This window comes from Camellia sinensis, chromosome 1, assembly GCF_055761805.1.
Source record: "Camellia sinensis isolate YWXY chromosome 1, ASM5576180v1, whole genome shotgun sequence".
Taxonomy (NCBI): Eukaryota; Viridiplantae; Streptophyta; class Magnoliopsida; order Ericales; family Theaceae; genus Camellia; species Camellia sinensis.
The window spans coordinates 62,755,296-62,780,784 of NC_138961.1; the positions used below are offsets into that span (position 1 = coordinate 62,755,296).

Sequence of the window (25,489 nt, forward strand, 5' to 3'; positions counted from 1 at the left end):
AATGAAAGTGCACCAGTCATATTAATGTACCCAATTCAGCCATTTCACTCCAAATTCAATGCCACTGACAGTTTGAATGCTAAAAGGCTTGGCCACAATGACTGTGGACTTAGAACTATATGCTTTTTAACATCTAACTGCATATAGACTTCAACCAGGAATTCTCCGTATTCAATGTCTAGAAGATTAAGCATCACAAGGTAACTATATGATCAAAAGAACTATCATGGTGAATCCATGTTCTAGAAAATCTGGATTAACATGTTATAGAACTATATGCTTTTTCACATTGTTATACATGTTCGATATGGTGCTACCATTTCAATTAACATGGTTCGCTTTATGCTCAGAACCAACAAGAAAAATGAAGAAGAAGAAAGAGAATTGCAAACACACTTTATTTGTGGCTTTATATATTTTACCCTAGAATCAGACCCAATATAATTTCCAGTACAAAACATCCAGTCTCTATATAATTAATTGATGAAAAGGATGAAATTCAGAAATAAAGTTGGTCAATCAACAGTGGTGACCTTTAGTAGATATGGTATTCTGGAAATTTGAAAATAAAATTAGCTTTCATAGTCTTCTTGGAATTTACATATTTTGTAGGTTTTATTGCCTATCTTACAGTCGATGCCGCTAAATTTGCAGGTAAATACACGTGGCTTTGCATATTTCCCAACCATAGTGCATCTCCTCACTTCCCCTTCAACCACTCTCTTCAGTTCATCACTGATGTCACCTAATGCCCAAGCTAAGGATACATGAGGGCGTGGATCCTGTGATCAACAACCAAACTTTTTTAGACGAAAAAAATAAAAATAAAGTAACAATAAAAAAAGAGATAACATAAAGAACTTCAATTGTTACTTCAATTGATTGAGCAATATCAACATACTTTGTGGAAGACTCACTACAGGAATTTGGAGATTTAACGGCGTTTAATTAACGGCGTTTAATTAAACGTCACTTTTTTTTAAAATTAACGGCATTTTTTAAACGTCGCAATTGTTATTAATTAAAACAATGCCGTTTTATGACCAAAAGAAGTTTGAAAAGCGCCTCCAAATCCTGTCTCTCCTCAAACCCTATCCTGTCTCTCCAAACCTTTATTTTGAAAACCCTATTTTGAGCATCGCCGTCTACATATGAAGTTTGAATCTCTTCCTCACTCTCTTTCTCTCTCTTTCTCTCAGAGGATCGAATCAATATGAAGTTCTCTCTCTCGATTCGGTGATTCTTCTTCAACTCGGTGATTCTTCTTCTTGAGCACAAAGTGATTGCGATTTCGAAGTTCGATTTTGAGCACCGTGATTTGGAACTCTTCTTCAGATCCGTGATCTTCATCTTCTTCGATCAGAGGTTAGATGTTTCGTCTGTGCTCAGTTTGGAAATCTTCGTCTTCGTAGATGTTTCTTTCGTAGATGTTTCTTCAGCTCCGTGAATCTCTTCTTCTGTGCTCTGTTTCCACTTTTTGCTTAAATCATTATCTTCTTCGTTTCTAGTTTTACTTATTGTTCTGCTCAAATCACTATTAGGTGATGATCGATGATTCACTTCAGTTTGTCTCTATTTGATTTTTTCTTTCTTTGCTTTTAAGATCTGCATATATACATACAATTTAATTTGTCTATTTATGAATTATATGATGTATAAAATATGTGTGTGATTTTGTTTTGATCAAAGCAATCACTTGATTTTCTTTTTGGTGGTTGTGATTTTTTTTTGCCCCCCTCTGCATTTTACTTGAATTTTTTAAATTTGGAGAATTATGGTGATTATGATTCACATACTTATGGAGGAGTGAAAGGGACATAGTAATTTTAGAATTTGTTGAACATGCCCATTGTCTAATATAAAATTATTTAAATTAAAACTAATCAAAAGAAAATGAACATAGTAATAGAGTTTGAATTTAAATTATTTTAATATGATTTATTTTTTATATTTTAAATTTGCATATAAAAAAAATACATCACATCATACTTTTTGAGGACAATACAAGTTGCGATGTTGGTATGTTACAGCTAACATTGGAGAATGCTTTGAATTTGCTCATCTAATAAATTATTTAGTCAATGTGTTCCACTTTGGTAGACTCTTCTCCCCGAGGAGCCACTCTAAAAATGCTAAGGATTAAAATTTATTTTGAGTTTTATTTTAGAAGTATATGTGTGGTGTTTATATAAAAATAATGAGATATGAGTCACACTTATAATGTATATAGATTATTAATTTTTTTTTGAATAATTTTTAAAATTTTAATATTGCTGAGACCACTCTGTGAATTACTCATGACCTTAGATTGATAAATTTTTTGGTCTCTTTTCTGAGATTATATAACTGGTGTAAGACTAACCTCGATAAATGAAGTCCCAATGAAAGCAAACTATGAGAAACTTTGAATTTTTTAGTTGGTGAAGAAAGAGTAGCCAAGTTTTGATATACAAGTCAACCAAAAACAAAAATGATTATGACTCAAGTATAGATTAAATCTAAACTATGTTTTAAATAACAGCATCATTGATTACGTATCAATAAATATCAGTACGTGAAGTACAAAATTCTCATATTATCAGCTGATATTTAAAGACACACTTAGGTTCAAGTTGAAAAAACAGCAGCAGAATGTGGAAGAAAGCAAGAACATTAGGCAGAGGCAGTTTCGGGTTAGTCTCTTTAGCCATATCACAGCCAAACGATGAGTCAAAGCTCAATCTTCCATCTCTAATCACTACTAAAAAAAGTACTTTTTGTGACCGGTATAAGCCGTCGCAAATAATAAAAAAACAGTCGCAAAAGACCTTTTGCGACGGCCCATGCGACGGCAAATGGGGGTAGCGAATGTGGGGGTGACAAATACTTTTTGCGACAGCAAAGCAACGGTCGCAAATTATTTGCGACCGCCTGAACTACTTATGGCGACCACTATTTTGCCGTCGCAAAAAACAAAGAAAAACACTAACATGATTTTTGGCGACCATCTTGTTACCGTCGGAAAAAAACAAAACAAAAAAAAACAAGAAGCATAAAAGTGTAATGTTAAGCCCTCTAGGAATAGCAATGACAAGAATTAAAACAGTATAGCATTGTAGTTTAATTGAGTCTCAAAATTGGAGCCATATGTGAGTTATTACAACTAAAAACTTGGGAAAAGTTTTTTTATGAAAAAAATACAATCCAGATACAATGCACTAAGGATGACATTTCGCATTTAAATGCAGTTGGAAGGGATCACATAACAGAAGCTGAAATGATAATCGTAGAGGAATTCTGGAAAATCATGAAGCAGCACAAGCAACACCCTCAGAGTGCCTTTGTATAGAAAATGAATCTACATTTTAAAAAAAGAAAAAAAAGAAGAGGTCAGCAAGTAACAATTTTCCTCAAGGATCTGTCCTCCCCTCCCCCCCCCCCCCAAAAAAAAAAAGAGTGAGAAGAAGCAAACTGTTTCTCCCAGTTCAGCACTGCGTGGGTATGGCTCCATGAATTTGAACAGGTCTACCAGCAAACGGTGAACATGAGGCCAGCCTTTTGGAGGGTTGACGATAAGCAACTTAGGCATAAAACTCCTATGACTCATGAGTTTGAAGCTGCAATCACCATTACCAAGTCATCACTGACAAAATCAAAATTTCTATAGAATAGCTCATTATCCAAGATGCCTCAAATGTAGAGCTCAGGTGCTAAACAATAAATATTCAATGCAAACATACTGGTGAATTGGTGACAATTTCTATCTAGTTAAAATCAGTCACCATAAGGTCGTCAGGATCCATATTAAGGATTTGTAGAGAAAAATCAGAGAGCGGGGCAATTCAATAACATACAAAAGGACCAAGAAACATGATGCAAATAAATACCACATTATTTGATTCAGAAAAGTAAATTATGTTCCAGGTAACTCCAACTAACATGTAAATAAAGAAATGCAAATGGAGCCAGGTGTTCAAGAGTAAATCTTCCCAAATAAATAGGGCTTCCAAGGAAAATTCTTGACAGGAGTGCAGAAACAGCAGGTTGAAGCGGATTATAAAGTGCAACCAAAGCAGGTCCGAGGATCTTATTGGACCATGTCAGGAGTCCATAGTTAAGAGCAGATGCAACAATTCCCTGAGAAAACAAACGAATAATAGTTTAAAATCTTTTCTGTAACTTCTCCTTTCAACAAGATTCAATTCTGAGTCACAAATGCATCACAAAAAAGTCATTTACAAATAAGGAAATACACGCATCCACATAATCCCATTTTTAGTAACAACCCAAAATTGGGTGGAATGAAAACAAAGTGACCAGTCCGACCTTTATTTCCACTAACCAAGCACACCCTAGTAGGTGGTTCAACTTGACCTTTATTTCCACTTACCAAGCACACCCTAGTAAGGTGGTTCAACTATTCACTGGGCTAAAAAAAAATCAAATGGAACTGAAGAGAAATGGTTGTTATGTTTGATTAGATACAGTTCAAAATGTTTTCTCACTTGATTCTACAGCACATTTTTCATAGAATTGAAAAAATAAATAAATCAAGCGATGACACCACTTCTCAAAGTCTGACAAAATCATAATTATAACAAAAATCCCAGAGATGAAATGATTTAGCAGAACTAACTAGTGCTGACAAAAGGTAATTAAAAAATTAATCATAAACTAACTGCACATTTCTCTTGCTTAAGAAAGAAAGAAAATGTACTTATCAGCATATTCATAGAATGTTTTTGAGTCCCTTGAGGCCATTCTCATTCTGCTATTTTGTAGAATTGGAAAGCAGTGACCACAAAATACATTGCATTATATATATATATACTATATGAATGAAAACTTAACCGATGGAACCTCGCAATCAAGGGATAAAAATTCCTAGAGAGTATATATTCACATTTAAGATTTTAAGCAATCAATCAATTTCAACTAACTGCTAGCATCAGTGATGAGAGCTCAAAGAATAAGCTCACCATATTATTGAATCCACTGAGCAAGCGCATCCGCAAACCTAAATTTGGCAAGAATTAGTCTACACAACAATATTGTTAAATGAGGCATCAGCAGCACAAACAACATACTCAGCAAGATATGCGGGCTAGACAACAATGTCTATGTCATTGATTCAAAAGGTCAAATTCTTGGGCTATATCTTGATTACAAAAAAAAAATTCAAAAGAATGGGTCACAATGAGATTTCAAAGAACCTCACGTCTATATCGATCTAGAAATCAACTCAATTCAACTTAACTCAACAAACAAAGCCTTGCCCCGACTACTTGGGGTGGGTTACAAGAATCCTATTTTGTCAACCTGCTCAATTAAGGACCCCACGAGTTCAACTACAAATCAATCTATGCTATATCCTTTACAAATAAACAAGTGGAGCAGTTTCTCTCTGCGTAAAGGAGTAGAAAGAATAAATTCAGCAGATAGTTAAATGCACTGAGCAGATTTGATGGCAGACTCGAATTTCACAAGCATTAGTTTTCCAATTACACTAAAAAAGATATACATACAATTTGAGAAAAAGAGAGAAATTAAACCCATAATCAATTTAGGGGAAGGAAAAAACAAAAACCTAGAGCCTAGAGGGAAAGACAGGATGATGACCACTTATCCCTACAAGCTTAATACTTCTGCTCACTATCAGCAAAAGAATTTTTACTTGAGGAGCATACCAGAAGATGGAAGTGTAAAAGGAGAACAGCAACCAAGGGTCTTTGCTCAGGCAGAGAGCTCTGGAGATAAACGATTAAAACATGCATTGTATCCAGTATAATTTTTACTGAGCTTTTGCCGCCATATGAGGTCATAGAATAATCAGACAGTAGGACAATTGCTGCATCACCCCTAGAGTATGATGTCAAGCTTGGACAATTGCTCCAATAAATATTCCCAGCTCACAGTGATAATTGATAAGCACTACTAATTACAACGAAATAGACACCATGTGTATTTACTGAATGCCTATAGGTTCTGCCCCCTTTGGCCTTTTTTGTGTAAAATTCTATTTCCTATTAAAGGAAAAAATGACACTATAAAAACAGATGGCATTATCCTAAATCAAGCAGACAGCACTTTCCTAAAAATAAAAAATATAAAAAAAAATGCAAGAGGAAAGTGAAAAATAGGACAAACACAATCTACTTATAAGCAATATGCACAACATTTTATTTTGAGGCTGTAGCAAATGCAATAAACTGGTAGTTAATAAAATGCCATGTACCAACACTGTAAAGAGCAAGATAAACTATGCAAGTGATGTTACGCATTTGTTGTGTTGAACAGCCATCCATTGGGAAGAAGTGGTTCATGAATTACTGAACACAAACAGGATATAACATGACAAGAAATACATGAACATTTCTTTTGTGACTACTTCTGTTAAAGCTTATTAGCAGAGACATATATTATTTGATGATTAAACAAAGTGAAATGATCAACGTAACATAGATAATCAACAGATCTTGAACCTAAATGTTCAAATTATACAGAGCTTAGAATTAGAAATCGAAACTCGAGAGAATCATGTATCTAATTGAGATAATCAAATCATTAACCACAACAGGCAACGTAAATTATAGTTAAAATTTGAATCAAATTGTTTACCTGAACCGAAGCTTGAGTCCGAGCTGAAGCAATCGCAGTCGCAACAGCGCTTATCGTATCTAGAGCGTTGTTGTTCACGCTTCTCATCTCTGTTTTTTTTTCCTCTTTGCTCGATCAAACAATTAACCTAATTTCACTCAACAATTTTCTGCTTCATCGTCGATCAAATCTCGCAGAGGCTGCAACTTTCTCGAGAAAATTCAACGTGGAAAATCGAATTTCGAGTCGGAAAATGAAATTGAAGATCAGAGAAACAAAGCATGATGAAGAAAGTGAGAGACCGAGAGACAGAGATTCAAACCACTGAAGCTGCGACTATGGTGAGCAAGAGAGAGAGAGAGAGAGTTTGTGAATGTCGTGAGACTGAAAGGGGCTAGGGCATTGGCATATAAAATAAATAAAAGAAATAGGAGTAATAAATTGAGGAAGGAAAATCATGTTGTTTTGAATATATTTCAATTCATTTATTTTTTTGTGGCTGCAGATATTGATTTTTTGCGACCGCTAAATAGTCAGTCGCGAAAAATTAGACGCAAAAAGTCACTATTTTAGTAGTGAATGGCTGTGAAATCCGCAGAAACTTTCCAGTACCATTCACTGCAGAAAGAATCCAACTTGCTAACTGAACTTAACGACTGTCCCAACATCTTTCGTTGCTACGGCAGCTTCATCAGCAATGACGACGACAACAACAGCGTCCCTCTCTACAATATAATCCTCGAATATGCTTCTTTGCTGCACTTTTCCTTGCCAACATAAATCATGTTTGATTTTAATATGGAGTTTGTTCTTTTTTAACAGGTTGAACCCATTCGCAACTTCCTTGCTGCACTTTTCCTTGCCAACATTGGGATGCTTATACATGTTCATTTCCTTTGGATTCACATTGATATTTTACTAGTAGCCGTTATGTTGGTGATTGTCATAAAGACTCTTGTGGTTGCAACAGTAGTTAAAGGATTTCGATACAATAACAAGAGCTCACTACTTGTAAGGATTTACCAGTTACTTGCTTGACTACTCTTTTGCGCACCTTGATCTTTGACATCTCTGTTGACAGAGGGACATTAGTTGTTCGATATTTGTAGGTTGGAATGTCTCTGGCACAAATTGGGGAATTCGCTTTTGTTCTCTTAAGTCGTGCTTCCAATGTTCATCTAGTTGAGGTAAATTTTCCATTTTTAATTTGTTAGCACGGTTTTAAATGGTTGTGTCCACTTAAACTGAAGTCTTTTTTTTTTTCAAACAGAAGTTTGTAATGTCAATATGTGTATTTCAGAGCTATTAAACTGATAAAAATACCATTAGCTTACATGAATTACAATTCTAATAATGCTATTGCATCAACCTTTTTCCATCTATGAACCTACAAGCCTCAATCATAGTTTTGGTGTGTGGTTTCATCTTGTGTAATTTCAATTAGAGAATGTAACTTGAATTTTGAAACCATTGCAGGGTAAGCTGTATTTGCTGCTGCTGGGCACAACAGCTCTCAGCCTGGTCAGTAAGCCATTTTTAATTGTGTTGCAAGTGATGCCATTTTAGTTCATAGTTCCCATTCATAATTCTTTTTGTGATATATATATATATATATATTCATTTTTTATGTGAATGACTAGTTGGCGCCACATGGTAATAGTTAGAATTTGATCAATAGCATTCTCTTGGATGCCAATGATAATTTTGGGAGCAGTTTAGCTCATTTACATCTGATTCTTCTCTTTCTTTTATCTGAGACTGCAAATGCAACCCCGCCAGGTTTAGCTCATTCACATCTGATTCTTTGCTCGGGAAAATATTTCATTTTATGTGTTTTCTTGAATTACATGAATCAAATAAATTGTATTCTGGCATAAGCTGGCGGCATGTACCTTCTCCGCCTATTGGTGGGTATTGTAGTTTTCCTTGATAATAGGCAATGCCTTTTTGCTAGTGAAAATTTATGGGTTGATTTTAGCTTCAAAATATGAAAACAAATTATGAAAATTATAAGAAACAAGTCAATCTTTTATTCTTTTTGGGAATAAATATTGCTTTTAGTCTTTTGAATATATAATTATAAACTACCTGGGCAGGCTATTGGGGCATTAATTGGGTGCGGATCCTGAGAAATTACCTGCTATCTATGTTTATTGTGATATATGACTTGAGCAACTTGTTATCTATGTTTATTGTGAATTTGAGTTTTTAGAAGTCAGTCTGAATCTGTGAACAAAAAACCAAAAAAATTGGGTGATAGTTTTCCCTTCCTAGTACTGCATATCTTCAGTTAGGATTATTTTATTTTATTTTATTTTTTAGGACTGGAATAATTTTATATATCTAGCTCACTTATGTGGGAAGGAGAGCCATTAAGTGGTAGGGGCAGGTGAACTTGCAACAGGTGAGATTACACCCTGATCTTATTTGTTGTTAAATGGTGTACAAAATATTTTATTAAGTTGCAGGATTCAAGAAGTGGAAACTCATCCTTTTTTTTTCGTTTTTTTTTTTTTGCAATCTATGTTCTAAAAATTCTCACATTATGTGGAAGCATATGAGAGCTCTTGAGAAAGTCTTGCTATAAATAGGGTAAGGATGTGTACACTTGTAATATGATTAATGAAATTTGTTGAAATTTGATATGAGCTCTTGAGAAAGTCTTGCTATAAATGAGGTAAGGATGCATATAATCTATTTGGTATTTATTTAACTGGCTATTTAAATTAAGAAGCAATTTAAAAGCTTCAAAAGCTTCAAAAGCAGTCCTCTATGTGATCATTGTGAGTTGGTTGAAACAAACGTAGCTTCAAAAGCTTGCTTGTTCCAACACATGTGGCTAAGTTCATTTGGACACAACTTCTTGCATTAGATTGTAACAATGTTTCTGTAACATTCATTCGAATGAGGGCATCTTTCTTTTGAACGTAGAGTTGTTACGAGTTAAGTCTAATTTACAGAGAGTTCATTTGAACGTAGAGTTGATATTCCTAATGAACTTTCCTTTTAGACTTAATATTGTTTTTTTAGCATTATTTAGATTTATATTTAATCAACTAAAATGTGTAATTTTGTGGATATGTAATAGAAGTATGATCTATGGCATAATTTGCAATTTGCTATTGTTGTGACTTGTGAATTCTGTACAAACCCCTCTCTCCCCAATACCTGCTATTAATGAGTATCTAAATTGTTACATTATCAGGATAATTTCAGTTCCTCGATTCCAATGGATGGAAAAACAGAGCTTCAGATTTTATCTGTCCAAGCTCCCAAGATCAGACTCCTACGTAGTTTGTGTGTTGAAGGGAATGAAACAATGCAGGTGTTGTCCTCTGGCACAATTCACTTCATCTATCTTAACACTAGCTTTTGGATAGCTGTGCCCTACCATGTTGCACTTGCACATCCTACACTTGACATTCAGACTTGTCAACCCATTGTCAAGATCACTAGTCTTTGACCACAATCTTTCACTCTCGCATTGTCATAGCCATAGCCTAGCATTCAAAATACTATAATTATAATTTTTTTTGGGTACTAAATGATATTGCTATAAATTTTGCATTCTGTTCTTGTGGGTTGATGACGACTGCCATCTATATTGCCATTAATGCTGACAATTTAATTTGGTGAGATGAACTAAATTGAACATCATATGATGGGGGAGTAATTATGGATCTTCACAGGGAGTGAATTTTCCCTTTTTGTATTTTGGTATGGGATGTGAACTACCTTTATTTCTTAGTGTCTCTGATCATTGAAAGTGACCCTTGCTTATGTTTCAAATGCCAAATCTGTTGTTGGAAGGTATTGACATTTTTCCTTTGAAAACTGGAGTTTTCTGATTCTTTCCCTTGCTTATATTTCTTAGTGTCTCCATTTTTCTTATTCTCCTCCATTTTTTTTTAAAAGAAAAAAATATCTGAAGTCTACCTGAGGGAGTTTCTTGAGCTCCAGCATGATATAATTTACCCTTTCCTGATTCAGTTTCAAATAAACTAAATGCAGGTTTTGGATCTTGCTGTGTTCCCAAAACCAGAATTTGATCTACCTATATTCTGTGCCAATTTTGTCAGCACTGCTAGCATGAACATAGTTGTGTTGTAAGCTATCTTTTTCACTTTCTTCTAATTTTGCAAACGTAGTTTACATTTCTGAAGCATGGTATGTTGGTAACCAGATAATAGACTGCTGCTCCATGCAAGAATATCTTATAATACTTCTCATGGGGTTTAATAGTAGCACTGGATGATGATGTGGGCTTCGTGATGTAACTAGTTTTATTTCTTGCATGCTTATACTTTTATCATTGTGCGGACTTGTTTGTGCCTGGAGGGAGGGTGAATAGGCCAAACTCTTAATTTAAATAGCCAGTTAAATAAATACCAAATAGATTATTTAGATCAATTCAGTTCCTTTGTTTGATGCATTTGTGATTTGTGAGTTCCTTGTCCAATATTTTTTATATCATGGAGATATATTGTTTTGTCAAATCTAGATACTGGACAGGAGGAAGCATGGGTTGAACTATCTAGATAAAGCTCTTCTATTGGCCTTGTATTTTGTGACAAAACAGGTAAATATTTTTTGTTCTGTTTTTAATTTTTGTTGGCTGCAATCTTTTATTTTTTTTATATACTAACTATAAAATAAAATAAAATACCATATGATAGGGAGAGCTGAGATCCCTCTGTACCATCTAAACTTTAAATCATTATAATAGCTCAATTTCTAACCATAAATTTTAAGTCTTGTGCTCTATTTCTATTGGTGATGCCATAAGCCCCTCTTGGATTGTTCATAAGATAATTTAATTTGGATTAGACTGTTATCAGATTATTGGTTAAAGATCTCGATAACGTAAGCTGTGGCAGCAACCAAGTCATACCCAGGACTGTTGGCGGCAATACCAATTGTGGACTTGGGAGGGTGATTTTGCAACTCAGGCTAGCTGAGAAAATGAGCTGGACAACGACCATGAATCCAGGCTTTTGAGGCCTCTTTAATGCAAGGTGATTGCATTTTTTCCTTCTGCTTAAGTACTCCCCAGTCCCCACACTTGTTTTATATTTCTCATTGTGTTTACTTGTATCATTCACCCAATAATTCACAAACCACAATGCATGTTTACTCCCTATGCATTTCCATCTTGGTTCAGATCTGACTCCAGTGACCTAAACAACACTGCCAAATCCACCATGATCAGATATACTCTATCCTTTGTAGTTGCTGAAATCTTATCCATGATTCAGATTTATGCGAGATTGATTCGAATGAGATGATGGACTTGATCTCTAATCAAAAGATTTAGATCTACAAGACCTGAAGCTGATCTTCTGAGGCATCTCTGAAATCTGAAGCGGTTGACTTTGTTGATTACTCATGTTAACTAACGAGAAACTGAGGCATCTCTGAAATCTGAAATCTGCTTTTATTGATTTAGTTAGTTATCTGTTGCATTGGATTATTTAGTACGATATGTTTTATTACTGTTGTTGCGTTGGATTATTTAGTACGATATGTTTTATTACTGCTAACGGTTTTCTATACATGCTGGAATATTGATTTCCTTGCGTTTCTCTAGATTAGTGGGATGGAGCAAACCAGCTTCTTATTTCAGCAAGCTTCATAGGTACTATGATTCTGCTTTTATGTTGTGATGGAAGTTCAAGATCTTGTAATGATTTTTTGCCAAAATAGCCGTTTGAATCCCTAAATTTCTTTTGCATGGTGTCTGTGTCCTATTGATTTTGTTTGAGAAGCTGAGTCCTCTTGATTTTGTATTCTACAATTCTAACATTTTGTGCGTAATGCAGCTTGTCCCTGGTGGTTCTCCTGATCCAGAATGTGTGGTGTCATGCAAGATTGCTTTTGTTAGTGCCGTCAGATTGGCAGATCTAAAGAAGAATGCTGATGAACAAGAAAGTCTGGTGTTTGCTACTTTAGTTGGTGACCTGGTAGTCCGAGGACTAATATTACTATCAGTTATGACTTTTTTTTTTATTTTTAAATTTTTTTTGTTGGTTCTTGTATTTGAAATAGAGAGTTTATTTGCATTGATAACTTATTCTTAACTCAATAACTCTTCAACAACCATATGAAGATTTCTAGGGTGTGAGAAATATGAAATGTTTGTGTAACATACACCGTTTGATTTGTGTGAATGTTTTTTTTTGCACAATGATTGTGAACTATCATTTGATAGGATTTTACTATATGAATGGAAGTTATTATTTTATATTAGTACTATTTTAGTTTTATTATAGGTATTTTTTAAGTTCAATAACAAAAAATTAGCACAATTTTTTTTTTAAAAAAAGGCTATCACGGCGTTTCTAAAAACGTCGCTAAATAGTTGGGAAAAAGAGATACGGCGGCGTTTTAAAAACGTCGCTAAATAGCATGGTGACGTCATGTTACAATTAGTAGAACTTTTAGCGGCGTTTATAAAACACCGCCTATAGTAATATAGCAACGTTTCTGAAGTGCCATAGAGTTATAGTGACGGCCGCATCTTCGGCGTTTGATGCTAAACGTCACAAAAAGATTTGACGGCGTTTTTAAGACTTATAGCGGCGTTTTTTAAACGCCTCTAAAACCCTGATTTCCAGCAGTGACTACAATTAATAACAAGCCAAACCTTATAAAATTCAGGAAGATTGTGAAGCTTGTATACCTCATTAACAGCTTGAATCTGCTTCCTTATCTGAAATCCATTGAAATTTAATTGAATCTCACAGTTTAGGTGACATGGTAATTAAATTAGGGAAAATTCGCCATAAGCCCTTCACACTAACAGCTTCCTTCTAAAAGTCCAAGTTTTAAATCTTAAATGCATTAAGTCCCTCCGGTTAATGTCTTTAGTGCATAAAGTCCATATTCTAATAAGACTACAATTTTATAGGCTATTTTACCCTCCTTCTATTGGCAGTCACTTAAAAATTCTAGTACACAAATATTTTTATATGCTACAGCTCATATGAAACTCTGGACAGTGATTAAGTAACTGGAAACGATTTGTGAGAAGTAATAGAGAAATCTTCAAGATGGCGAAGATCAATTTTTTCTTTTTTCGTTTAACAACAATTCATTTGAAATTCTTGCATTTCGTGATCGATTTTAAGGTACTAAATAGGTTCATATATATTCCATATAAAACATTGTTTTTTCATTAGTTTGCTTCTTCAAGAAGACACTAATGGGTGGGAGATTGACTTCCTGCTGATAATTGATGAGTGTGAGGGGCTTGTGGTTCTTGTATAGCATGCCGACTCAAGGCTTGGGTTCAAGTTCTTATAGATAAATATTTCAATCATTGTTCGAGTTAGAGTCGGAGTTTTGTTCGATCACTTCATTCAATTAGCGTTCGTGTTAGAGTTAGAGATTCGTTCAATCACTATTTGATTCTTAATAATTCGTTCAATCATTATTAGATTAATTTTACTTAGATTGCTTTGATAATATATGGTAAAGTGTTTTATTTGTTGATACTCTGTTTAAACGATAGTAAAATTTTACTCTGCTTCGCTATAATAATATGTAATCTGTCATTTATTTGCTAATGCTCTACTTTAAATTAACAATAAAATTTTACCCTATTAAAGTTATTATCTAATTTTACTCTGCTAAAGTTATGCTTTTGTAATTGTTTATTAATAATTATAGTGATTATGGTGTTTATAGTGTTTTACAATTTAAAAATTAAAATTTTATAGTAAATTTACTGTGAATCAGAGTAAAATTTTACTGTTAATTGGAGTAAATTTTACTATTTCATCAATGTCAACTGTAAAAATTCTACTATTTTTTTTTAAAAAAAAAAAAATTCATAGTCAACCTAGATCTTTGTGGGAGTCAGGGATGTAAGAAAAATCGAAAAAACTGATCAAACTGATTGAACCAGACCAAACCAACTATATTTGGTCTTTTTTTAACAAGAATCGATCTGTACGGTTTTTAAATTTGATTTTTTTTAGTTTTCGTTCTGTATAGGTTCAAGCACCTTGTGCACCGAACTACACCGAAACCGACCGCTTCAACATATATTGCGTTTATAATATATATATATATATATAATCTAATAATATAATGATATTAATAAGTATAATAAATTATTAACCTTAATTAATTAACCTTAACATCTTTATAACCTAAGTTTATAAACTCTTATTATATATAATTTTAACTCTAACTCATTATTCTTGAAACTTTAGTATTTTTTAACATTTTTTTTGTTTTTATTTTTGTTAATCTAGAAATTGAAAAGTATTTATTAAATGGATAGATTGGATATGTTTCAGAACGAAATAGGGTAAACTACCAATAGGTCCTAATAATTTGACTTATTTCTCATCAAGTCCTATTGAAAATAAGTCTTGATAAAATTGTCGCTAAAAATAATTTTTTTGTGACAATTTTTTATATATGTTGCTAAAAATTGACAATTAGTGACTTTTTTTTGGTCATGATTTTTATAAATTGTCGCTAAAACTTACAATTAAGCCAAGTTTGGCAAGTTGAAAAAAAGTCAAAAAATTAAAAAGTTATCACTATTCACCAAAAGTCAAAAATTACGGCTGCACAACTCCCAATCCTAATTTTCCCATACACACTAATTTATACAATTTTCTAATACATATTTTTCCATAAAAATTCAAAAAGTTAACCCAAACATCCATATTTTTTTTCTCAATTTTTTAGTCTAAAAAGACAAAAAGTACACTTATTTAGGACACCCCAAACAACCCCTTAGTGACTTTTTTTATGACAAATTTTTCCCATAGGACCTATTAGACAATAAGTCCACCTATTAAGACCTACACAAAGTACCCCTTTGAAATAGTGGACAAATAACTAATTTAATGTTTTTATATAGATTAGTGATTATATTTAAAAAGGTTCAAGTTTGAAAGGTCCTAAACCAATTAAACCAAACTAAACCGTTTTAATCGGACCGATTCAATTCGGTTTGATGGGAGAAGAAGTTTGTATCGGTATTCAGAATAAAAAAACCAACATTATCAATTCAGTAAAAAATTTTAATTAAATACCGGCAGTACCGAACCAATTACATCCCTAGTGGGAAGATTCTAAAAATTCTTATTTTATTAAAAAGCGACATCTAGATCAAAAGTGTTTAGTGTGTTTGATTTTAATTTTCTAAATTCAGTTTTTTAGAAATTAAATTTTTTTGTTTTTTGTTTTTAGTGAATATTTTTATAATTTTAAGTAATTTTTTTACTTTTTTAGATGCACTTTACTTAGATGTATCTAAATACTAAAATATTTGTGAAAAAAATATTTTAAAAAATTAATAAATACACAAAAATATAAAAAAAATACTGAATTTTCGTATTATTTTTGTATTTTTGGTATTTAGTGAATTTTTTAAAGATTTTTTTTCACAAATATTATACTTTTAGAGTGTATTTATGTTAGGTGTGCCTAAATATTAAAAAAAAATGCTTAAAATATTGAAAAAAATCATTGAAAACAAAAAAAAAACAGAAAATAAAAAAGTAAAATTTTCTAAAAACTGTTTTTTGGAAACCGAAACCAAACAAGCTGAATATTATTTTAAAGTTTTAAATATTAAATTAGTCACTAAGGATATTTTGGTAATAGTGGTGTCTGCTAGACTTTTCAAGGAAGTTTTTCTGCACTTGTTAAAGTTTTATTATGAAGGGATTTTGACCAATTTCCCATTAAATTACTAGAAGAAGAAAAAAAAATACTCATATGCCTATCAAGTAACATAATGTGGTGCACAATCAGTACATTCTTCATTAAGGTTCTGAAAAGCAGTTGCGGTCGCCGTAACGGTGGCGGTGGCACGGTTGTGGTTGCAAGGTGTAAAAGCCATAGCGTAACGGTTGTGGTAAGCGGAACCATGAATTTTTTTATTTTTCACACAATCTGAAAAAAATTTACCGATACATATATTTTTTTTCCATAATCATATTTATTGGGTTTAAAATAAATATTGATCAATTTTTGTAAATTTTTAAGTATGATCCAATATATTTCATATTTTTAACTCACTATAAACTGAGTTTTTTACATTTTATTTTAATAATTAATGACTTTATATTATACAAAAAATCAATCACTAGCTATTATATATAAGATAAACAATAACAAAAGTAAGAGAATAAATAAGAGCCTAAATATATATATATATATATATACATATTTTAACTAAGCCAAATAGATAATGATTACACTTATTATTATTATTATTTTCAAACAATATATACATAGACACACACAAACAAAATGGTTAAGTGATAGCAGCTGAATATAATAGCATAGGTCTTACAGCTTCAACAAATCAATAACATGTTCTTTATCTTCCCTCTTCTCTCTCTCTATCTCTTGCTCCTCCATTTTTTCTCTTTATTTTCCCTCTTCTCTCTACCGCTCTTCCCCCATTTTCAGTTTTTTTTTGTGTGTTTTTTCGAAAGAAATAGTTCGGAACCGTTACGTAACAGTGTGTAACAGGCTGTTACGGCACCGTTATGACCGCTACGGCAGCCGTTACGGCTGACACACCTGTGAATCTCAATCACACTGCAAAAGCGGCCGTAACGAGTGACGGTAACCACCAAAACCGTTACGTAACGGTTGCGGCCGCTTTTTAAAACCTTGTTCTCCATACAATTAAAAAATAAATAAAAAATCCTCTCCTAAGAGGAAGACCTAAGTGAACACAAATCACTCAACCCTGACCGTATCTTGTCCAGGACAATATACGTATGACACCATATAAAGTTTGTGAAGTTTTCATAGTAATGAGAACTTAAAGAGACTAGTATTACAATAATATTAATGGCATTTTCAAACAAACAATATATATCCTAGGAGCTATTACTAAATACTCATGTTGATGCTAGTGTCAAACACCGTGTGAAAAAGTAAAATTGTCTTTGGAAGTTGGAATGCACTTACATCTACCTGCCACTTTAAAACCATATAAAAGTGCAGTGTCAAACATATGAATAAAACCAATGTGCGCTCCAATTTAAGGAGGAAAAACTGCTCAAAACATGATAGAAGTGGTGCAAAAGGACATTATCAAACATACCTCTGCCAATCCTTTTGTTTTAACTTCAATTGAAAGAAAGGAGCGCGTGTGATCATCATTCACAAAAACCTCCCACTCATTAAAATCAATCCAGTACCTGTTTCACATCACAACAATGAGTGAAACCCATATCATAAAATATATGTGCCATCACATTGTCGTTCTTAATAATTGAATTGGAACATTATAAGCTGGACATATATCTGACCTGCTCTGAAACTGAAGCTTCTGACGAAGCATTGCCACCACCGAGTCAATTTGGTGCCGTCGAATTGGAACAGTTCTCCCCAAACTTATGTGGAATTCTCTCCCCAAGGAAGCTTGTTCAAGCTTCAGATCATCAGTGCACAAAATGTTGAGTGGGATGTCAATGTCAATAGCAGTTAGACCAGGTCCACGAGATGAGACCTTCTTCAGAAACTGGGCCAACTCCTTCATTGGAGCAGAAGGGATACGAACTATAATGACATATAAATTAATTAATGCTATGTTCTAATTCTGAAACTCAAACTAAATACAATGTGATACGCGTTAGATGTCTTTGAATCAGTTGTTGGGAAAGGTCAAAGATAAACTGCATGATTTCATTCCAAATCTTATCATAATGACACTAGCACAACACCAATAATTCTCATGATCCAATTTGCCATCTACAACATTCGAGCAATATCGATTACCGAGACACAAGCATGCACACACTAGACAACAATATATTGGTTAATATGAAATGGCGTCTTAGAAAACACATAGGGATGTACAAAATGAATGAAATTTCTCAAATTTCTTCATAAGCAACAATTATTTCCAATACTTAATGGAATAGAGGAAGAATAGACTTTTGAGTTTGAGCCTAACTATAGCATTGACCACTGGCAGTCTGTTTGATTAGAGTAAAAAATATGATGAAAAGTGAGTTAAAAAAAAAAAAAATCACTTTGCTCCATCAAACTATCACACTAGTATCACTTTCACTCCTCAACTATCAATTTGAACAATTACCGCCTTAAAATTTTAACATTTGTTCACTTTACTCCAAACCATCAATGGAGCTAGTATTTTTGACAAAATATCACACTTTTCGGCACAAAAAAAAAAAAAAATTCTGCATGTGATTTGCTTAATTTGATTATATCTAGACGCTATAGTTTGATACAATTGGTTGTATTTTGTGTTTTATTAAATAACTTCAAAACAATTTGTTGTGTTTTATTGCATAGTAGATATACATATTTGTCTCCTTATCTGTCTCATTACTATGGACCGAAGTAGATCAATACCCTCAATTAAGCATGTGTGTGCCAACAAATGTGATAATTCCATCAGAATTATTAATGTCACTAAAGGTTTGGGATAAAATGAACTAATGTGAATAATTTAAGGGATAATTGTTAAAATTGATAATTCAAGGGTAAAGTGATAGAAGTTTGATAGTTTGAGGGGGCAAAGTAAATTTTTTTTAAAATTAAAAAAAAATATCTTTTGTATACGTTTCGTTAAGTTCAAATTTTGGACAAATTACACTGGTATATATTTGCTCTTTTGTCATTTTGATCCCTAGAGTTTTAATTGGCTCAATTTTGACTCTGAATTTATAATTTTGTCTCAATTTGATCCAATTGATAACAACTGTTACCATTTTTTATGAAAAATGTGCACATAAGTGCCATGTGTCATCCTTTTAGGGACAAAGTTATAACAAAAACGTGCCACTAAATATCATTTTTGTGGCATTTTCTAAAAATATGCCACTAGCGTAGTGTCACTAAAGTATGTTTTTGTTGTAGTTTTGTGACACTTGTTCATTAAAATGTCACTAGAGCCTTTTATGTTTGTCGTTTTGTGGCATTTTTCAAAAACGTGCCACTAAATATCATTTTTGGTGGCATTTTTTAAAAATATGACACTAGTGTAGTGCCACTAAAGTATGTTTTTGTTGTAGTGACTCAATAATCATTTTCCATCAAAACTCCTAATGGTCATATCAATTAGACCAAATTAGAACAAAATCTAAAATTAATGGTCAAAATTGAATCAATTGAAAATGTAGAGACCAAAATGACTTAATAGACAAAATATAAGGACTACCGGTGTAATTTGCCATTAAATTTTTGTTAAAACTTTGTAAGAAAATAGAAAGTGGGATAATAGCTAGAAAATTAGAAAAAGAGAAAATAACGAACTACTTTCAGTTTCACCAATTCTTATATATGTATATATATATTAGGATAAATTGTACTATTAGTCCTTGTAGTGCAAGTTAAGTATCAATTTAGTCCCCGTAGTTTCAATTTAAACGGTTTAACCTTAAACTTTTAATTTTGTTGTAATGTTGTCCATCCATTATGCATCATTAACATTTTGAACAAAAAAAAAATCATATACAAAATTGGAGAGACCAAAATGAAATTTAAGAAACTATAGGGACAACTAGTGTAATTTATTCATTACACCGATAGTTCCTATGTTTCTTTTAAATTCCACTTTAGCCCATTTAGTTTTGTGTGTGATCTTTTTCTGTTAAAAATTCTAATGGTAAGTAACAGATTTCAAATTGTTCATTCAAATTAAAATTGTGCAAACTAAAGCAACATTTCGCTTAAACTACCAGACTAATGGTATAATTTACCTATATTTTATTTTATTTTATTTCAATAAAACTAAAGGCAAGTTTGCATAATGGCATCAATTTTATATGATTTTTTAAAAAAACTTTCAAGACTGTATTTGGTTTATAAATTTTAATAAGAATTTAAAAAGAGGTGTGAAATATAATTATATTTTATTCACATTTCAACCCTCTTTCCAACCCTTCCCAAATTCCTACCCAAATCCATAGCCCAGACACAATATTACTTTCCACCACTTTCATTCTAACTCTCAACTCACCCAAAAACAAATCCGCAAACCCAGTTGAATTCTAAGCTTAAAATGGAAAAGAGGCTTTGGAGTTGTGTCTCATACTAGTACTAAATCTATGGAAACAATACACAAAACGTGACATTTTTTAAGAATATTACCTGGGATGTAGACATGTAACGCATAGTTGCCTTTAACATGAGGGAAGCTCCGAATCCGACTCGCCTTACCACTTGGCAAGTAGTCTAATTTATTACCTTCATCCTCAAAAAAATCAAACACTTGATGAGCATCAAATTCAAATCATATGTACATATATGTGTATGTATGCATATGTAGAGAGAGAATTGAAGCGTTAAAAGATGTGTTACCCAGAGAATTGGGAGGACTGTGGAGATGAAGAGTATGTAGAGGAGGCAAAGGGCTTGATAGTTGTTGACTGGAATTGGAAGCTGATGATGATGATGCTGGTGGGAGACGATCGGAGTACGAGCCGGATGAGGAGTCTCCGTGAAAAGCTCTCCTGTTGTACTCCATTTTAGTGTAATCTTCGTCGGATTCTCAGAGTCTCCTGAATGTCCGCTACTCTACTGCTACCTGGTAAAGCAGAAGGACATGCCAGTCGGCTGCCTAAAAAGGAAAGGAAAATTATAGGGGGCCGATTCTCTCCATGGACAGGATGGTGCAGTTGGCCTTTTAGACTCACAATTCCCATTTTGAGTATTTGAATTGTCAAATGTGTAGGGTTTATTGAATATTCTATTTTTGTAAAAAATTATGTTAATCGGATATCAGTAATCACTCGATTATAACGAATTTTTGTCAAAAATTTATTTTTAAAATCATATTTATTATTGATAAAATGAACTGATCAAGTTATTATTAATATCCGATCAATATAATTTTTTGTATGGATAAAATATATTCAACGAACTCTCCATATCAAACAGTTCAAATTATAGAAATGAGACTTGTGAGGGGCCTACGGACCCAACAATACCGTCCAATCTACTTTGTCCACAAAGTGGACTAGAGATAAAACTTTTCCATAATGATAAATCTATTTTTAAAATTTAATGATGTATTATTGAGACTACTGATTTATCATTAGAGAATATATGAGAAAGAATTATCTTAAATATTCTAATAAATTATCAAATTTAAAAAATAAGTCTAATTTTTAGATTTCAATAACATCATCCAAAAAGAAATTGTCACACTTTTTTGAAAGTGTTTGAACAACACATGAATTAGGGAAATTCTATTTCCAACACCCTAATAAACTCAGTCAACACACTTAATGAAAAATTAGATTAATGACAATTATATCCTAATTAAAAATTACTATAATAGTTATTGATCAACACTCCTAATATTATATATACAAATTCTTTATACACATCTTTTAGAAATATAAATTTCTCAATATACACTTTTTGAAACAAAAAAATTAAACCCTAATTTTTCTTTTGTAATCACTTTGCTTCTTACACACTCTGTACTCTTCTCTGTTATTTGCAAACAAAACATCTCCTCTATTACTTTAATCTTTAAGTTTCTACTCAATTATTAACATCGTTTAATTATTAGTTCAACAATTTTTATTTAATTTTGATATGGAAGAATTACAAACCTATGACAGTTCAAACTCAAGCAATAGTGACAGCAAAATCAGTATTGAAAAGGTAAAATCGTGGAGTATTTTTTTTTTTTGCGTTTTTTAGTCGGAAACGCAGTGCCGAACTTGTTAAATTAATTCGGTTATCAAATACCGAAATAATATGAATAGTTCGTTATTAGGGTTACGATTTTTTAATTTATTTCGGTCTTAGAGTTCCGAACAAAATTAATATTTTCGGTCCATAAATGCCGAATTTTTTTATTATTTTCGTTTTTTATTGGCCGAATTATTTTACTTGTTTCGGCTCTGTAAAGACGGAGACAGATATTTAGAGAGAGAGAGAGAGAATGGTTGTTGGGGTCGGTGCTGTTGGCTTGAAGCTTTGAGGCGGGAAATGGAAACAGTTTTTAGCATTTATAAAATGGGAATGCTAGGCCTGTTAATTAGTGTATTAATTAATATATCGACAGTGTTTAGTAGATATTCAATGGAGCTCTTGAAATTTTCAATGGAGGTGAGGAAAGTGCAGATTTTTATTTTTTATTTTTTTGGTTTTCTATTTGAACTTCTTTTTCTTCCCTCCTGTTTGAAGTAAAAATGTAAATTGGGGTCACTTTGGTCTTCACGAAAGTGGGCGGAAGTAGAATTGTAAATTGGGATAAATTAAAGTGTGTGTATTTTGAGGGTAAAGTGTGTGTACATATAAGTGAAGGATTTATTTGTAATTTTAAGGATGTGGATTGAGATAATTACTTAATAATTAAATTAATAGAGATGTGTATTGAGAAATGATTTGCCCTGAGTTTATTAGGGTGGTGGAAATAGAATTTCCCGATAAATTATGAGGAGAGTTACTATTCAAGCCATAAGATCAAAAATAATTACAAAAGAGTTAGAGGGCAACTTTTCTAGTAAAATTTTTCACAAAAAAAGTTACACCACCACTCTTTTGTAATTATTTTTTCCACCTGGCAATGTCAAGTAATTTTTTTCACCACAAGTTCCATTTCAATAACATCACCCAAAAAGAAATTGTCACACTTTTTTAAAAGTGTTTGAACAACACATAAATTATGTATAAATTATGGGAAGAGTTACTATTCAGGCCATAAAATCAAAAATAATTACAAAAGAGTTGGAGGGCAACTTTTTTAGTAAATTTTTTCACAAAAAAAAGTTACACCACCACTCTTTTGCAATTATTTTTCCCACCTATCAATGTCAAGTAATTTTTTTCACCACGAGTTCTATTTCAATGATTTGAACTGTTCAATATGTATAGCACGTTGAGTACTTCATCCATATAAAAAATTACGTTGATTAGATATCGATAGTCTCTTGATCAGAATATATTTTTATCAACAATTTATTTTTAAAATCATATTATTGAAAACAATATGGTCTTATCAACAGGCTATTGATATTCGATATACTTGATTTTCTGTAAGGATGAAGTACTCGACGATTTCTATATATTCAATGATTCAGATTATCGAAATGAGGCATGTGATGAATCCCATGAATCTAACAGTATTATCTAGTTCACTTTATGAACTGGCGACAAGCGTGCTCCTAAGTAAATAACTTCAATGATAAAAGCCAAAATTACTTTGTTAAAGACACTTTTTAGGTTGTCATTTTCAGTGGTTCAATATCTAAATATGTAATTATTGCTATATATTAACAATGAATAGTGACAAAATACTGTATTTTAACAATGTTATTTGAATGGTAACTTTTCTATTTTTTGGCACAACAAAATTTTCGTCCATTTATTCTCCCATTTTAATTACTATTTTGAAATAATATAGTTAATTATTAAAATTTATTAACTTACTTTAAAATTATAAAACATAATCATGCGGAAGGAAGAGGGACCTAAAAACCGTAGCTGGTCAATCGAGGGATGAAAGTGAAATTTATTAGAAGTTTATTATGGAATTTGTTATTTTTTTTTAAAAAATGGAATTATTTGAGTTATTATTAATTTTTATTTATTTGAGTTATTATTAAATCATAAATGACACGACAATGCTACAAATCAAAAACTATTATCCACAAATTTATTAAGAAATATGGTTATGTGATTAAAATTTATTCAAGCCATCACCCTCATATTATGCTAAATCAATCTCAACCATATATTTGTATTAGGGACAATTTTATGACATTTTTTTTTAGTCCATAACTTTAGCGTAAATGATATCATAGGATCTAGAATACAAATTACTTACGGTATAACAAGGACAAAATATTAATTTCACTTGATCACACGTGGAATCCACCGAAGCAAGGCTTGTTTGGTTTGCTTTTGGGAGAGTTGTTTTAAGAAAAAATTTGGTTTGTTTGGTTGTATATTTTGAAAGTAGTTTTGGAGTTTGGGATGATTTGATGTTTTGTTGTAATTGAGTAGATGTGTGTGAGAGAAAAAGTGATTGAGAAGGAGAGAGGAGAGAGAAGAAGTGATTGATTGATGTGTAAAAGAGAGAAAGTGATTTTGAAAATTTTTTGAGAAAAATCTCAAGCCAAACAATTTTTTGGAAATTTTTTTCTAAAACTCATCTCTAAAACTCAAACCAAACATACCCAAAATAAGAGGGATGTGACAAAGATTTTGTTTTCTTTCATATTTTAAGGGCTAATATTATAAATATTTTACCATCAATTAATTTATTTATCACAAAATCTCATCATTTTTAGTAAGAAATGAAATAGGCAAAATAAGGGAGTTATCTTTCTTACTCAACTAATAAACTACACCCAAGTATGAAAGAAAAAAAAATGATAAAATTATCTTTCTTACTCAAAATAAGAGAGTACTATTTTTTGCATTTTTTTCATTTTTCCACACTCAACTTATAGACTAAATATGATAAAAGAATTCCCTTTTCTTATTATTTCTTGGGACAAATTACAAATACACCCCTTGAGATTTTATTAAAATAGGAATTGTCCATTGTGGTTTAAAAAATTATAAATACCTTCTATTAGAATTTTTTATTTAACAAAATTAACTGAAAAAATAAAATTCTTAACCGCTCTTCTATACAATGATAAAATTACCTAAATTATTAATTAAAATAAATTTCTGATATTATTAAAAATTGTTAATTAACTTAATGATTTATTACTGACCATTTGTTATGAAATTAAAATTTTTAAGGGACGAGATGTAATTTCAGAATTATAAGGGCAATCATATTTTAATCAAATTTTAGGAGATGTATTTATAATTGACCCAATTTCAAATCATTTTCCTCATCAAATAACCTTATTCAAATTGAGTGTTTAGTGTTTCAGTGTGAAATACTCCCTCCATCCCATTTTATTGATCCATTATTTTATTTTTT

General features: G+C 32.0%; 1 protein-coding gene across 1 annotated transcript; it reads right to left on the reverse strand.

Moving 5' to 3' along the window:
• Positions 1 to 384: 384 nt before the first annotated feature.
• Positions 385 to 20,810, reverse strand: LOC145795169 (uncharacterized). Its single transcript, XM_082878262.1, has 5 exons — positions 20,680 to 20,810; positions 17,871 to 18,120; positions 17,663 to 17,759; positions 13,220 to 13,285; positions 385 to 782 (listed from the first exon to the last, which is right to left on the reverse strand). Exons 2-5 carry the CDS (start codon positions 18,098 to 18,100, stop codon positions 573 to 575), a joined length of 603 nt encoding a protein of 200 aa, XP_082734388.1. The 5' UTR covers positions 18,101 to 18,120; positions 20,680 to 20,810; the 3' UTR covers positions 385 to 572.
• Between the last annotated feature and the right edge of the window lie 4,679 nt (positions 20,811 to 25,489).

Coding starts and splice junctions, on each gene's coding strand:
- LOC145795169 (XM_082878262.1), bottom strand. CDS start 18,100: ATGAAGGAGTTGGCCCAGTTTCTGAAGAAGGTCTCATCTCGTGGACCT. Junction 17,760..17,870: donor AAGCTTCAGTTTCAGAGCAG/GTCAGATATATG, acceptor GATGTGAAACAG/GTACTGGATTGATTTTAATG. Junction 783..13,219: donor ATCTTCCTGAATTTTATAAG/GTTTGGCTTGTT, acceptor TGTTGATCACAG/GATCCACGCCCTCATGTATC.